Source organism: Aquarana catesbeiana, linkage group LG04 (genome assembly GCF_042186555.1).
Source record: "Aquarana catesbeiana isolate 2022-GZ linkage group LG04, ASM4218655v1, whole genome shotgun sequence".
In the NCBI taxonomy this organism is placed as follows: Eukaryota; Metazoa; Chordata; class Amphibia; order Anura; family Ranidae; genus Aquarana; species Aquarana catesbeiana.
The window spans coordinates 42,619,910-42,636,798 of NC_133327.1; the positions used below are offsets into that span (position 1 = coordinate 42,619,910).

General features: G+C 42.6%; 2 protein-coding genes across 2 annotated transcripts in view; both read right to left on the bottom strand.

Moving 5' to 3' along the window:
• The window catches only part of LOC141139200 (cytochrome P450 2K6-like), a 116,996-nt gene extending 115,560 nt beyond the window's left edge, over positions 1-1,436 (bottom strand). Inside the window, exon 1 of the mRNA XM_073625118.1 lies at positions 1,382-1,436. The gene's annotated coding sequence lies outside the window, so the exon portion shown is untranslated. The remainder of the gene's footprint in view (positions 1-1,381) is intronic.
• Positions 1,437-9,560: 8,124 nt separating this feature from the next.
• LOC141139201 (cytochrome P450 2K4-like) overlaps positions 9,561-16,889 on the bottom strand; it is a 47,577-nt gene continuing 40,248 nt past the window's right edge. Inside the window, exon 9 of the mRNA XM_073625119.1 lies at positions 9,561-12,360. Coding sequence (XP_073481220.1) covers positions 12,179-12,360 — 182 coding nt within the window. The 3' untranslated portion in view covers positions 9,561-12,178. The remainder of the gene's footprint in view (positions 12,361-16,889) is intronic.

Genomic DNA, 16,889 nt, shown 5'->3' on the forward strand with positions numbered 1-16,889 from the left:
TTATACGTCGACCCCTGCTACTCAGAGTGGTAGGAGGGGAGGAGCGCCGCTGGATTACACACAGCCGCGATCTCCTGGGTATCCAGCGCTGTCACACACAGTCCGGCTCCCCTGTCCTGGCATTGAACCACTGCTCTGTCCATTATATGTCTATTATGTCTATTGTCCATTATATGTCTATTATATATCACTGTGAGTGACTGAGCGCCGGATACACAGGAGATCATGGATCTGTGTCATCCAGCGCTGGCGTGGCTGCAATCATCTGCAAAGTCGAATCTGCAGATGTATACCAAACAGGCTGCAATAATGGGCATGTTAGAGGCTGCAATAATGGGCACATTAGAGGCTGCAGATGGGCATGTTAGAGGCTGCAGATGGGCATGTTAAAGGCTGCAATAAGGGGCACATTAGAGGCTGCAGATGGGCATGTTAGAGGCTGCAGATGAGCATGTTAGAGGCTGTAATAAGGGGCAAATTAGAGGCTGCAGATGGGCATGTTAGAGGCTGCAGATGGGCACTAAACAGGCTACAATAATGGGCACATTAGAGGCTGCAGATTGGCATGTTAGAGGCTGCAGATGGGCATGTTAAAGGCTGCAATAATGGGCACACTAGAGGCTGCAGATGGGCATGTTAGAGGCTGCAGATGGGCATGTTAAAGGCTGCAATAATAGGTACATTAGAGGCTGCAGATGGGCATGTTAGAGGCTGCAGATGGACACTAAACAGGCTGCAATAATGGGCACATTAGAGGCTGCAGATGGGCACTAAACAGGCAGCAATAATGGGCTTATTAGAGGCTGCAGATGGGCATAGATCAGGCTGCATTGATGGGCACTGATGAGGCTGCAGAGCACTGATCCTTATTTTCAAATTTAAGTATATTTTTCTGAAACTTCCCTCTTAAAGTTAAGGTGCGTGTTATACGCCAATAAATATGGTATTTAAACACTATGAATGTGATATGGAAACACTGACAATACCTATAACAAAGTAATTTGCTTGGTTTACACTTAAAAAGTCAACAAAGCATGAAATTATCAGCCCCTGATATTTAATGGCAGTTGTAAAAAAATCACAGATTTTTACAAACTGTCAGTAAATTTACTGGCTTTTGGCAACCCTGGCTGGGCGGCACTTTGGGAGGGAGAGGGCTAGTGCTAGAAGGGGTTATCAGATTTATCAGATTGAATACAAATTCATCCGACTCTTCTGGGATATGTCCTCTCTCATACCAAAGCTCCCCCTCCCAGCACATATCCGCTTAGCCCCCCAATCACTCCACCAAGTGTACATCTTTTTTTAAAGTTTCCTCCTTCCCAGCCACTCTCTCCCCCTCCCCTATCTATCGACAGAGCATTGAAAACTTTGTACAGACCTGAGATCAGCGCTCCCCCTCCTCCTCCTGTGTGTGTATATACAGAGCGGAGAAGGAGGAGGAGGAGGTAGCTTTGTTCTGCTGTGTGATAATAGGAGGAAACACCTGTCTAGTCAATCACTCTACTTCATATGCAATCAGGCAGACCCTTACACTACATAATTGATGGGAGATCTAAAGGAGATTGTACAATCTCCTTTAGATCTCCCATCATTTATGTAGTGTATGGGCCTGTATGATCAGTAAGGATGAACTCCGATCGGGTTCACACACCCCACGTGCAGAGCCCGCCAGGAAGTCGGCACTGCGCTAATCACAGGCAGTGAGATATTTCTCGATCTCTGCAGCCGCACATCAAGAAAATGTCTCACTGCCTGTGATTAGTGCAGCGCAGTGCCGACTTCCTGGCGGCTCTGCGTGTGGGGTGTGCGAACACGCCGGAGTTCATCCTTACTGATCAGATATAGAGTGATTGGTTAGATAGGTGTTTCCTCCTATTATCTAAATATTGCAAATCTAAAGATTGTACAACCTTTATACACCTAAAATTACTAGTTGCGCTTTCAGTGCCACTAATTGGTAACGGCTCACCAAACACAGAAGCAAACACACATTTTGCCATGTGAAAAAACGAGTGGCAAATGCTGCAAAATGCACAGTAAAAAAACGCCAACATGTCCCATAAGCCACATAAAGTGTTCGGGTTTGGCTTGAAGAAAAGGTGGCAACCCTACTCATAAGCCACATATATCACAGCCCATTTAAATCAGCAGGCTGCCCTATGCATGTCACAGGAAAAACAAGACACAAAACGTTCACCCCCACTATGCTAGATGTGAATGGGACCTGAAAAGGGAAATTAACACAAGAACAATCAGGCTCCATTCACATCTGTGCTTTTTCTTGCATTTCAGAAATGCACTGCACCAAAAATCGCAGTAAAAAAGGCACCAAGCTCCGCTTTAAAAAAAGTTCTGAAGCTTCTTTGAGGTGATTGCTGTGTGTAGGGCAGCCCATTCAGGTGGATGTGCTGCCCTATGTGTGATGAGTGAAAATGCTCCAAAACACCTCCCCACCTCGCTTAAAAAAGAAAAACAAAAAAAGACACATGTGGGAATGCGAGTTCCTGCTATGTAGAGATGTGAACGGGGTCTGACAGCCGAGTGTTTCTGTCTACTCCTTCCTATGTACTTGTATAAAGATGACCATACACTATGCAATCTGATTATGTATTTAGTGAGAAGGGAGATCACTGATTGCATTTCATTTAAAAAAACGTGCAGCTGTGAATAGGTGGGTAGATGATGCAGGGTGTGTGCTAATGAGGTCAGCTGGTCAACTCCTTCCTCTGTCATAACCTACAGTCTGTAAGGACGTAAGACAGAAGCAATAGATACATTTGGAATCATGGATGGAGGACAGTAAGGTACATGTCTGTAGATTTTAAGGAAAGCTTTGATATTTTTGCAAAAAAAAGTACATGAATGCTATATTGTTGCATAGGGCAGCTAGAAATAAATTTTTGCAATAGGGCACTGCGTCGCTTTAACTGACAATTGTGCGGTCGTTGCAACGTTGCACCCAAACAAAATTGGCGTCCTTTTTTCTCCACAAATAGAGGTTTCTTTTGGTGGTATTTGATTTTTTTTTTTTTTTGCGCTATAAACAAAAAAAGAGCGACAATTGTGAAAAAAAGCAATATTTTTAACTTTTTGCTATAATAAATATCCCCCAAAAATATATAAAAAAAAAAAAAACATTTCTTTCTTAGGCCAATATATATTCTTCTACATATTTTTGGTAATAAAAATCGCAATAAGTGTATATTAATTGGTTTGCGCAAAAGTTATAGCGTCTACAAAATAGGGGATAGATTTATGGCATTGTTATTATTATTTTTTTTTTTTTAGTAATGGCGGCGATCCACTTTTGACACATTTTTGGGATGATTGACAATTATACAGCGATCAGTGCTATAAAAATGCACTGACTACTGTATAAATGTTACTGGCAGAGAAGGGGTTAACACTAGGGGGTGATCAAGGGGTTAACTATGTTCCCTGACTGTCTATTCTAACTGTGGGGGGAGGGGACTGACTAGAGGGGATGACAGGATGACAGATCGTGGTTCCTAGCTATTAAGAATCTGTCTCGCCTCACAGAACAGAGTAGGGATCTGTGTGTTTACACACACACGTCCCTGTTCTGCCTCTCGTGCCCGTGATCGCTCATGGCTGGCGGTCATCGCGACCATCGGCCACGAGCATCGGCACCCCCGTAGTGCAGCAAGGGAAGCATGCACCTGCTATCCCACTTAAAGAGCCGACGTATAGCTATGACGGCTCACGGGAACATGCTGACCTGTCGCAGTATAATGACAGCGGCTGGTCGGCAAGCGGTTAAACTGCCTATGCCCATGGAGTGTCCACCATAAGCCTGTTACAAAGCTAACGTTTCACTTGTACTTTTGCCAATTGTCACTCAAAATTTGATGTTAATCCACCGCTCCAGATTCCTGACACTCATTTTCCACCAACAATGCAACACGCACATGTGTTATTTCTTCTAATACTCTGTAAAGACTGAGCTAACTGGTCTGCGATCCAGGTAAGTGCAAGTTAGAACATGTCAGAACACGCTCGAGTATGAATGGCTGTGTGTCTCACCACCATAGTGCTACGCCACAGGCATTCCAGGCATTCCAGGTGCTGCCGCCAGAGACGTGTGGGAGTCGGGTGCTGCCAGTGCCGTGAGTGGGGGTCGGTGGGCACAGTGGCTGCATATGATGGGCACAAGTGGCTGCATTTGATGGGTACAAGTGGCTGCGTTTTACGGGCACAAACGGCTGCATTTGATGGGCACAATGGCTGCATTTGATGGGCACAAGTGGCTGCATTTGATGGTCACAAGTGGCTGCATATAATGGGCATAAGTGGCTGCATTTGATGGGCACAAGTGACTGCATATGATGTGCACAAGTGGCTGCATATGATGGGCACAGTGGCTGCGTTTGATGGGCACAATGGCTGCAATTGATGGGTACAGTGAATTAATTTGATGGACACAATGGCTGCATTTGATGGGCACAGGGAGGCTGCATTTTACGGGCACAAGCGGCTGCGTTTGACGGGCACAAACGGCTGCATTTGATGGGCACAAGTGGCTGCATTTGATGGTCACAAGTGGCTGCATATAATGGGCATAAGTGGCTGCATTTGATGGGGACAAGTGGCTGCATTTGATGGGCACAAGTGGCTGCATATGATGGGCACAGTGGCTGCGTTTGATGGGCACAATGGCTGCAATTGATGGGTACAGTGAATTAATTTGATGGACACAATGGCTGCATTTGATGGGCACAGGGAGGCTGCAATTGATGGGGGGTTCAGTATTTTTCAGTTTGTTTGTGCCCCCCAAAAAATTTTGAGCACCAGCGTGTGTGCTTCAAATAACATGAATGCATGTTATTGAGTGAAAAGGGCATGGGAGTGTTAATTAAAACGGATTTAGAAGAGGCTGCAATTTTTGGTTTAAAAACAAACTTGTTTATACAGTAAAACATATAACATGTAGGTGAACTAGAGATACTGTTGTACGAGGAGGATTTGGATTTTGTGGGAATTTCAGAGACCTGGTTCAACAGCTCTCATGATTGGCTGGCAAACATTCAAGGGTATACCCTATACCGCAAGGATAGAGAGGGTAAAAAAGGGGGAGGGGTATGCCTATATATCAAGAATAATGTACAAGTGAATGTGAGAGATGACATCACTGAGGGAGCTAGAGAGGAGGTGGAATCCTTATGGGTAGAGCTCCAAAGGGATAAAGCTAAGGGGAAAATAATACTGGGAGTATGCTATAGGCCCCCAAACCTGAGGGAGGAAGTGGAGACGGATCTCCTATCACAAATTGGATTAGCAGCAAGAATGGGAAGTGTTATCATAATGGGGGATTTTAATTATCCAGACATAGACTGGGCGGAGGGAACCGCACATTCATTTAAGGCTCGCCAGTTCCTTAATGTCTTGCAGGACAATTTTATGGGTCAGATGGTAGACGCACCAACTAGAAATAAAACATTACTGGATCTACTGATTACCAACAATACAGACCTGATCACGGATGTGGAAATGCGGGGCAATTTAGGTAACAGTGATCACAGGTCAATTAGTTTCAGTATAAATCACACAAATAGGAAACATAAAGGGAATACAAAGACACTGAATTTCAAAAGAGCCAACTTCCCTAAACTACAAACCTTGCTAAAAGGCATAAACTGGGATAAAATATTAGAAACAAAGAATACGGAGGAGAGATGGGTTTGCTTTAAGAGCATATTAAATAAGGGCATTAGCCAATGTATCCCATTGGGTAATAAATTTAAAAGAGCGAACAAAAGTCCTGGATGGCTTAACTCCAATGTAAAAATGCATATAAAAGCAAAGGAGAAGGCCTTCAAAAAGTACAAGGTTGAGGGATCATCCTCAGCATTCAGACTTTATAAAGAATGCAACAGGATATGTAAAGGTGCAATTAGGACAGCTAAGATAGAACATGAAAGACACATAGCGGAGGAGAGCAAAAAAAATCCCAAGAAATTCTTTAAGTATGTAAACAGTAAAAAAGGGAGGACAGACCATATTGGCCCCATAAAGAATGAGGAAGGACATCTGGTTACAAAGGATGGGGAGATGGCGAAGGTATTGAATTTATTCTTCTCCTCAGTCTTCACGAGTGAATCGGGGGGCTTCAGTAACCAAAACTGCAGTGTTTATCCTCATGACACAACACAGGAAGCACCTCCATGGTTAACAGAGGACGGAATTAAAATTAGACTTGAGAAACTTAACATTAATAAATCACCGGGACCAGATGGCTTGCATCCGAGGGTACTTAGGGAACTCAGTCAAGTGATTGCCAGACCGTTGTTCCTAATTTTTACAGATAGTCTACTGACTGGAATGGTACCAGCTGATTGGAGAAAAGCCAATGTAGCACCTATATTTAAAAAGGGCCCAAAATACATCCCTGGGAATTACAGACCAGTTAGCCTAACATCGATAGTATGTAAACTCTTGGAGGGGATGATAAGGGACTATATACAGGATTTTAGTAATAGGAACAATATCATTAGCAGTAATCAGCATGGATTCATGAAGAATCGTTCTTGCCAAACCAATCTATTAACCTTCTATGAGGAGGTGAGTTGCCATCTAGATAAAGGAAGGCCTGTAGACGTGGTGTATCTGGATTTTGCAAAAGCATTTGACACAGTTCCCCATAAACGTTTACTGTACAAAATAAGGTCTGTTGGCATGGACCATAGGGTGAGTACATGGATTGAAAACTGGCTACAAGGGCGAGTTCAGAGGGTGGTGATAAATGGGGAGTACTCAGAATGGTCAGGGGTGGGTAGTGGGGTGCCCCAGGGTTCTGTGCTGGGACCAATCCTATTTAATTTGTTCATAAACGATCTGGAAGATGGGATAAACAGTTCAATCTCTGTATTTGCAGACGATACTAAGCTAAGCAGGGCAATAACTTCTCCGCAGGACGTGGAAACCTTGCAAAAAGACCTGAACAAATTAATGGGGTGGGCGACTACATGGCAAATGAGGTTCAATGTAGAAAAATGTAAAATAATGCATTTGGGTGGCAAAAATATGAATGCAATCTATACACTGGGGGGAGAACCTCTGGGGGAATCTAGGATGGAAAAGGACCTGGGGGTCCTAGTGGATGATAGGCTCAGCAATGGCAGGCAATGCCAAGCTGCTGCTAACAAAGCAAACAGAATATTGGCATGCATTAAAAGGGGGATCAACTCCAGAGATAAAACGATAATTCTCCCGCTCTATAAGACTCTGGTCCGGCCGCACCTAGAGTATGCGGTCCAGTTCTGGGCACCAGTCCTCAGGAAGGATGTACTGGAAATGGAGCGAGTACAAAGAAGGGCAACAAAGCTAATAAAGGGTCTGGAGGATCTTAGTTATGAGGAAAGTTTGCGAGCACTGAACTTATTCTCTCTGGAGAAGAGACGCTTGAGAGGGGATATGATTTCAATTTACAAATACCGGACTGGTGACCCCTCAATAGGGATAAAACTTTTTCGCAGAAGAGAGTTTACCAAGACTCGTGGCCACTCATTAAAATTAGAAGAAAAGAGGTTTAATCTTAAACTACGTAGAGGGTTCTTTACTGTAAGAGCGGCAAGGATGTGGAATTCCCTTCCACAGGCGGTGGTCTCAGCGGGGAGCATTGATAGCTTCAAGAAACTATTAGATGAGCACCTGAATGACCACAACATACAGGGATATACAATGCAATACTGACACATAATCACACACATAGGTTGGACTTGATGGACTTGTGTCTTTTTTCAACCTCACCTACTATATGACATACTGATTAGATATAAGAAAATAAGGTGAATCACTGATTTTGATACATTTTTAATCTTCTTTGGTAGTGGATGTGTTTGATTTGCAGACAATGCGGCAGGCAATCATGATTGATGAGTTAATGATTTCCGTATTTATTGGCGTATAACACGAGATGACGTATAACACGTACCCCAAGTTTAGGAGGGAAGTTTAAGGAAAAAAACTTACATTTTAAGTTCCCATCAATGCAGCCTTATCAGTGTCCATTTGCAGCCTTGCCCATCATTGAAGAATGATCAGTGTACATTTACAGCCTTGCCCAGTGTCCATCTCCAGCCTTCCCCACCATTGCAGCCTTGCCCAAGTGTCCATCTGCAGCCTTGCCCAAAATTGCAGCATGATCTTTTAAATTATTGCGCCCCCTGTGTATTCGGCTCCTCTTGGCTCATCTCGCAGTCCTGCCCAGTCCCGCCCCTTGGCCCGGCTCCTATGATGGACACACCGGTCCAATGGCGGGACGTAAAGGCTAGGAGGCGGGACTGGGCACGACTGCGAGCGGAGCCGAGCCTAGCTGAGTACGGCGCTCGTTCCCTCCTTACCCGGTTCAGCGTATAACACGCACCCACAATTTCCCCCTGATTTTAAGGGTAAAAAAGTGTGTGTTATACGCAGATAAATATGGTATATACTGTACATTTGTGCAAAATGCAATTTGCTAGAGTATCCCCACTCCCACACTTGTACAAGAGAGACCACTCATTAATGAGAAAAGAGATATGTTGGATAGAAAGCATTTATTGATATACTATACACTCTCAATACAGGGGAAAAAATGCAATACTTTAAAATGCGTTCTGCTCATTTGTTGAAGTAAGCTGCATGAAAAGGTTTATATGTAATGATGGCATAGTATATTATTTAGTATTTTAGTTGGGTCAGTCCATATTATTTTTACAGAGCAGCAGTCAACTTGTACAAGCACTTTCTCTTTTACAATTTATTCCTTACGATTCCACTTTATTTTTCATGTATATGTTAAAAGATGTTTAAAATTTTAGGTCCCTTTCACACGGGCATTCCATTTTCTTCACCCAGTCACATTTTTTGTTAGAAAATCGGATGAAAAACGGATCTGGACTTCAGTTTTTTTAATGTACATCTGTTTTTTACATCCATTTTCTAATGAATTTCAAATTTTTTGAACTATTAGAATTTGAATCGATAGAAAATTCATAGACCGATCCAAACATTTGAAGAATATCTGGTTGCTAAGGAGAGGATCAGCAAACCAGCCACTGTGGTTGCCTGCTGACAGCTCAATATAAAAAAAAAAAAAAAAACATTTCCGGAAATAAAAAAAAAAAAAAATTGTAAAAAAAAAAGTGGAGATTCCCCACCAAAATCCATACCAGACCCTTATCCGAGCATGCAGTCCAGCAGGCCATAAAAGGGGGCACAGCAAGCGCCCCCCCCCCTCTCCTGAACCATACCAGGCCACATGCCCTCATAATGGGGGGGTTCTGGGGGGAGGGCTCTTCTGCACAATGCCGGGCAGTGGTTGTGGGGGTCTGCGAGGAGGGCTTATCGGAATCTGGAAGCGCCCTTTCACAAGGGGACCCCCAGATCCCAGCCCTTTGTCCATGTGAATGACATGGGGTACATAGGACCCCTACTCATTCACCAGAAAAAAAAAAGTGTAGTGTAAAAAAAGACAGTAGGCAGTTTTTACGTCATTGCGACCGCCGGCCACACGTGATCATGGGCACAAGAGCCACAACAGGGACGCATGTAAACCCCTTCCCTGCCAGTGACATTTACACAGTAAACAGTGCATTTTTATAGCACTGATCGCTGTATAATTGTCAATTGTCCCAAAAATGTGTCAAAAGTGTCTGATGTGTCTGCCATAATGTCGCAGTCCTGGTAAAAATTGCTGATCGCCACCATTACTAGTAAAAAAAGATAATGATAATAAAAATGCCATAAATCTTTCCCCTATTTTGTAGACGCTATAACTTTTGCGCAAACCAATCAATATACGCTTATTGCAATTTTTTTTTATTACCAAAAATATGTAGAAGAATACACTGAGGGAAAAAAATACCTTTTTTTACAAAAAATTGGATATTTATTATAGCAAAAAGTACAAAATATTGTGTTTTCTTTAAAAAATTGACGCTTTTTTTGTTTATAGCGCAAAAAAAATAAAAACCACAGAGATGATCAAATACCCCCAAAAGAAAGCTCTGTGGGAAAAAAAAGGATGTCAATTTTCTTTGGGTACAGTGTTGCATATCCGCGCAATTGTCAGTTAAAGCGACGCAGTGCCGTATCTCCAAAAATGGCCTGGTCATTGAGCAGCCAAATCTTCCGGGGCTGAAGTGGTTAAAAAATAAAAATAAATGTCCCCCCCCCCGGTGTAGATCTATCATCAATCATGATGTCTGCCGCTACCGCCACTATACAAAAAAAAAGAGTTCTGCACTCGACGAAGGCTCCAGCAATCTGACAGCACCGCTTTCTGACAGTTCTTAAATAATTAAGGAGCCCTGGATGATCCCGCCCCCTTATGACGTCATCGACCCAGCATGCCCCAATTGTTTTTTTCTCTGACCTCTAGTAAAAGCAGACCTTCCATTAAAATGGAAGATCAGCTCTATCGAAAGACCCCCATCCTCAAAATCAAATCACCTGCAAATGTGATATAAATATAAAGAAAATAAAACTTACCTTAGCCTTGCTTCCAAGGCTCAGGTGATATCATTTTTATTGGAAGTTCACTGTAAATGGTGACAACAGTGGAATATGTCTGGGCAACATGCATTAGCACAGAAACATATAGTTTCCTGTGGAAGAGCATGTGACAATGTAATTTACAGGCAGGAGAGTGACCGGGGCAGAGTGCTGTTACCCCATAACACAAAGTGCCAAAGACCATTTATATCAGTATCACCAGCTATTATTGTAATCTAGTGATATAAATAAAAATAGGTTTCCCAAGAGAAATTATCAAGTTAGAGCTCATATGCAATTTTAGTGGCTGGGTTTAAATCTACTTTAACCACTTCCGGACCGCCGCACGCCGATATACATCCTAACTTTGAAGAGGAATATCGTTGTTATAGCAGCAGCTAGCTGCCATAACCCCGGTATCCATAGCTCCCAACTGTCCCTGATTTGGAATGACTGTCCCTGATTTGGAGGAAAAGTCCCTCTGTCCCTGATTCCTCCTCATTTGTCCCTCAATTTGGTCTGATCTATATAGATGTATAGGCGATCATATCCTCTTCCTTGTTGGGTATGAATGAGGGGAAGATGGCCCCCACCCGTCTCCATACCATTGCAGGGCGGGAGCAACGTGAAAACATCACTTCTGCTCATAACTCTTAAAGGGCCATTTTTTTTTTTTAGTGCATTTTAATGTAAATATGAGATCTGAGGTCTTTTTGACCCCAGATCTCATATTTAAAAGGTCCTGTCATGCTTTTTTTCTATTACAAGGGATGTATTTTTTTTTTTTTTTTTTTTAAAGAACAGTGCAAAAATAAAAAAATAAAAGGTAAAATAAATAAGAAAAAAAACCTAAATTTTTAACGCGTCCTGTTCCGCCGAGCTTGCATGCAGAAGCGAACGCATACGTGAGTAGCGCCCGCATATGAACACGGTGTTCAAACCACTCATTTGAGGTATCGCCGTGATCGGTAGAGTAAGAGCAATAATTCTAGCCCTATACTTCCTCTGTAACTCAAAACATGCAACCTGTAGAATTTTTTAAACATCCCCTATTGAGATTTTTAAGGGTAAAAGTTTGTCGCCATTCTACGAGTGGGCACAATTTTAAAGCGTGACATATAGGGTATCAATTTACTCGGCATAACGTTATCTTTCACAACATAAAAAAAATGGCCAACTTTACTGTTGTCTTATTTTTTTAATTCAAAAAAGTGTATTTTTTCCCAAAAAAAGTGTGCTTGTAAGACCGCTGCGCAAATACGGTGTGACAGAAAGTATTGCAACGATCGCCATTTTATTCTCTAGGGTATTAGAAAAAAAATGTGTAATGTTTGTGGGTTCTAAGTAATTTTAAAGCAAAAAAAACTGACAAAAAAAAACTTTTAACTTGTAAACAACAAATCTCAAAAAGAGGCTTGGTCCTTAAGTGGTTAACAAACTTGTCTTGAGTTCCTTAAATGGCAGTGCTGTGGTACATTTTCTAATGTGACCTGCCTCTGTGCACAGATCTGTACACCCAAAAATCCTTTTAAAGACCAACATCTGTCCACAACAACAGATTAATAGCTAACTTTCCATTTGAAGATCTTGGATCTCTTCTGTGTAAGGGGACCCTTAGGGCACCTTAGTAAGGGAGGAGCAGTAATGTATAGCACTAAGAAACAGTGAAAATAAATCTTCATTAGGACCGTGGCACACAACAGATCTTTGGAGATAATGGCGCAATTGTAAGACCAACTGCAGGTTTGACATAGAAATTGGTTACACCAGGGGCAGCATGAAATGTGAACTTCTGCATGAGGCTGGTAAAGAAGAGGAACAGCTCCATTTTTGCCAGTGTTTCTCCAGGGCAAGTCCTTCGACCTAAGGAAAAAGGAGAAGAATGATTGTCAAAGTTTATAAACGCAACTTTAGAGACTACAAAAAAAAACTTCAATGCATATTCACTGAGTTTTATTATAGTGTCTACTTTTAATGTGAATTTTACATTTTAAACACTTGGTTTACCATCTTATACCGACTATGGAATTATATACTTAGCACCTTCTCAGACAGGCTGTTAGGCTGGTTAGGTAAATTTAGTTTTTGATTCCTCAGAAATCAGTGGAGCAGCTTGTGATCGCTTTGGGCTGTCCTGGGCTCCACTGGTTGTAGGTTTGATTGCCCCCCGCCTTCTAGATGTAGTGGGTTGGAAAGGATAATCAGTAACCTGAATACTTATGTTGTTCCTGGAATTCCTGGAAGAGCGTGCCTAGAAGGTGGCAGGGGACATGCAGAAATAGTGTGGGGTCCGGAGCTGCCCTTTTCTTGCCCAGGAGAAGTTTCCAGCCTGAAGGGCTGCTGCCCTTCTAGGCAGCCCAGTTAAAATTCTACTTATGCTTATCAAGGTCCCAGCTATGCTGAAGCCGGGGAGCCCATTTGCTGAAAGTCTCTGGAGTTAATCAAGAGATTTCAATGATGATCTGGGGAGTTCACTAGAGAAATGTCTTATATTGGAAGGCAGTATCCATGTATATCCAGGAACATTGTGAGTACAGACCTAAGTACAGGACAGGATCCTGGTTACTGTTGCTGCTGCTATCCCCTGTGTATCAATACTACTGATGAGGTCTTTAAACATGTCCAACTGACGGAGACTCTTTACCACCTTATCAGCCGTGTCCACTTATGGCTGATCACGATGTAAACAGGAAGAGCCATGTATCGGCTTTTCCTCACTCGTGTCTGACAGACGTGAGTAGAGGAGAGTCGATCGGCTGCTTTCCTGACAGGGGGAGTCTGCGTTCATTGTTTATCAGCGCAGCCCCACCTTGGATGCCCACCCAGGACCACCAGGGATGCCACCAGGACCACCAGGGATTGCCACCACTGATGACCACCAGGGATGGCATCCCTGGTGGGCATGGGTGGCAATGTGTGCCCACACATGATGCCAATCAGTGCCCACCAGAAATATCTGCCAGTGCCTCCAAATCAGTGATGCCAATCAGTGCCATCTATCAGTGCCACTCATCAGTGTCCATCAGTGCCCATCAGTGCCGCTTATCAGTGCCCATCAGTGCCACCCATAAATACCCATCAGTGCCGCCTTTTAGTGCCCATCTGTGCTGCCTATGAGTGCCCATCTGTGCCACCTATGAGTGCCCATCTGTGCCGCCTATGAGTGCCCATCAGTGCTGCATATCAGTGCTACCTATCAGTGCCCATCAGTGCCGCCTATCGGTGCCCATCAGTGTCACATATCAGTGCCCATCAGTGCCACCTTATTGGTGCCACCTTATCTGTGCTCATTTTTTCATTTGTTTAGCAAAACATAAAAACTGCAGAGGTGATCAAATACCACCAAAAGAAATCTCTATTTGTGGGTAGAAAATGATAAAAAATCTTGTTTGGGTACAGTGTAGCATGACCGCGCAATTGTCATTTAAACAGCGACAGCACTGAAAGGTGAACATTGGCTTGGGCAGGAAGGGGGTAAAGTGCCCTGTACTGAAGTGGTTAAATTAACAGTAAAATTAAGTGTTCATACAGTATGCATTTTTCTGCACTGAATTAAACTCTATTTTTTAGCATGGCTTTTAAATAGTTTTTAAATAGGTTCTTTGATTGCACTGCCAAACCTTGAAAGATCAGTGCAACAGGGTATAGACATGTGCAATTGTTATAAATCGAAATTCTGATGAAACATGCGTGATTGCGAAATTTAGATGTGTCCAAATCTCTGAATCACAGTAGTAATGAATTTAAAAGAATAAACTATAAGATTGAGCCAAATTGATAAATTGATCGGGTACCATTTGTTTTTATTATAGTGAATATAGCGTGAATATTCAAATAAGATTATACAATTTTCTTATATGTCCGCCACCTCGAGTAGAATGACGGAGGTAAACTTTAAACCTTTATCTTGATGGCATTATACACCAGTAAAACTACATGCAATGTCCAACTCGACCTCGCCCCTGTGTTGGAGGGAATGTGGAGAGCGAGCCACACACGGGCATATATGGTGGTTCTGCCCTAAGATCTGTCCATTTTTGGAAGAAGTGGCGAAGGTGATCTCTCTGATACTGGGCAGAGTAATTAAACCTGAACCATTAACGTTTTTACTTCATTGTACGAACGAAACAACAGAGCAATACAAGATGTCTGTGACCCCATATTTGTTAAACGCTTGTAAATCTTTGATTCCACTATACTGGGAAAAAGTTTAATACCTACTATCTCACAGTGGCTACGATGGTTTGACAAGCTCTGTTTAATGGAAGAAATAACCTGTAGAAATAAAGGGCTGACCAGGAAATATATTAAGACATGGGAAAAATGGTTTGAATTTAGGGAAACTAAACTATATTATGAAATAATATCAGACCCTGATGGTAAATCAGAGTATGACTTACAGTATTAATAATTATTGCTTAACCTTATACACAATCGCTGGTATTAGTAAGAACCTGCCTCCTGCTTTACACGGTGATTCCTGGGTGATCATCTGGGAGCTCTCCATGCAGAGATATTTCTGTGCTGACAAGGTAGCTGTTTGTATCTGATGTGCGTATGTACTCTGGATATAACAATGTTTGAAAGTTTTTTTTTATCATACAGTATATGTTTCAAGATAAGGTTTGGAATTTTCTGAAATGCTGAAAAGAAAAATAAGAATCTTTTTGTATTGGGCATGAACTTGAGAGACTATTTGTTAAATTTGTATGTGTGGTCCAACAAAGTCAGTTAGGAATGGGGAAAATGAATTCAACTTAAAGTGGTTGTAAAGGCAGAAGTTTTATATCTTAATGCGTTCTATGCATTAAGATAAAAAGCCTTCTGTGTGCAGCAAACCCCCTCATCCCCCCTCATACTTAACTGAGTTCCATCTTCCTCCAGCGATATCCACGAGTGCCTCGACCATCCGTGACTCTCCCTCCTGATTGGCTGAGACACAGTAGCGGTGCCATTGGCTCCCACGGCTGTCAATCAAAGTCAAAGTTAGCCAATCAGGAGGGAGGGGGCCGGGCCAAACCAGGGCTCCACGTCAAGCTCGACTCGGGTGCTCCCATAGCAAGCTGCTTGCTGTGGGGGCACTCAACAGGAGGGAGGAGCCAGGAGAGCCGAAGAGGGACCCAAGAAGTGGAGGATCCAAGCTTCTCTGTGCAAAAGCACTGTACAGGGCAGGTAAGTATAACATGTTTTTTATTTTTATAGAAAAAAGCAAGACTTTACAACTTTAACCACTTGGCATCCGCGCTATGGCCGAATGACGGCCACAGCGCGGACCTGAATTCCCGGGAGGTCGTCATATGACGGCCTCCCCTGTGCATGCGCTCTGCAGGGGCGCGCCGAGCGCGCTGTGATCACTGAGTCACTGAGACTCGGGTGATCACCGATCTAAGGAAGGGGCCGGTCCCGGTCCCTTACCATGTGATCAGCTGTCAGCCAATGACAGCTGATCACATGATGTAAACAAAAGATCAGTAATCGTTTTTTTTTTTCTACTCACGCTGACAGCATGAGTAGAAAAAGCCGATTACCGGCTCAGATGTGAAAGACATCGGTCCCGAAGTGGAAGAGGCACATCTGCCTTATCGGTGCCACCTAATAATGCCACCTAACAGTGCCCACAGTGCCACCTAACAGTGCCCACAGTGCCACCTAACAGTGCCCACAAGTGCCACCTATCAGTGCCCACAAGTGCCACCTATGAATGCCCACCAGTAGTGCCAATCAGTGCCACCTAGCAGTGCTGCCTATCAGTGTAACTGATCAGTGCCCATCACTGCCGCCTATCAGTGCCCATCACTGCTGCCTCATCAGCGTACATCAATGAAGGAGAAAGATTACCTGTTTTAAATTTTTTTATAACAAAATATAAAAAAAATATATATATTTTTTTTTTTTCAATTCAGTTTTTTACATTTTTTTAACAAAAAGTAAAAACTGCAGAGGTGATCAAATACCACCAAAAGAAAGCTCTATTTGTGGTGAAAAAATGATAAAAATTTCATGAGTACAGTGTTGTATGACCGCGCAATTGTCATTCAAAGTATGTCAGCACTGAAAGCTGAAAATTGGTCTGGATAGGAGGGGGGTTTAAGTGCCCTGTAAGCAAGTGGTTAATAACATAATGAATGAATACATATAAATTCAGATTCATTTGTTTTATTCAGTTGAGAGCAGCACAGTAGTCTTTTACTTTTGGAATTCTTTTTGAATCAACATTTTTAATTATTATAAAAAAATACACTACATGAATTGGAAACATATTGCAACGAATACAGTAAGTTATAAAAATGAAATAAGATTGGTTGGGTAAGGGTTGGATGGAGGTGGATTCGTCAGAATCTCCGAATCATAACATAACAAATGAATCTGAAATACATTTTGTTCTGTTTCGA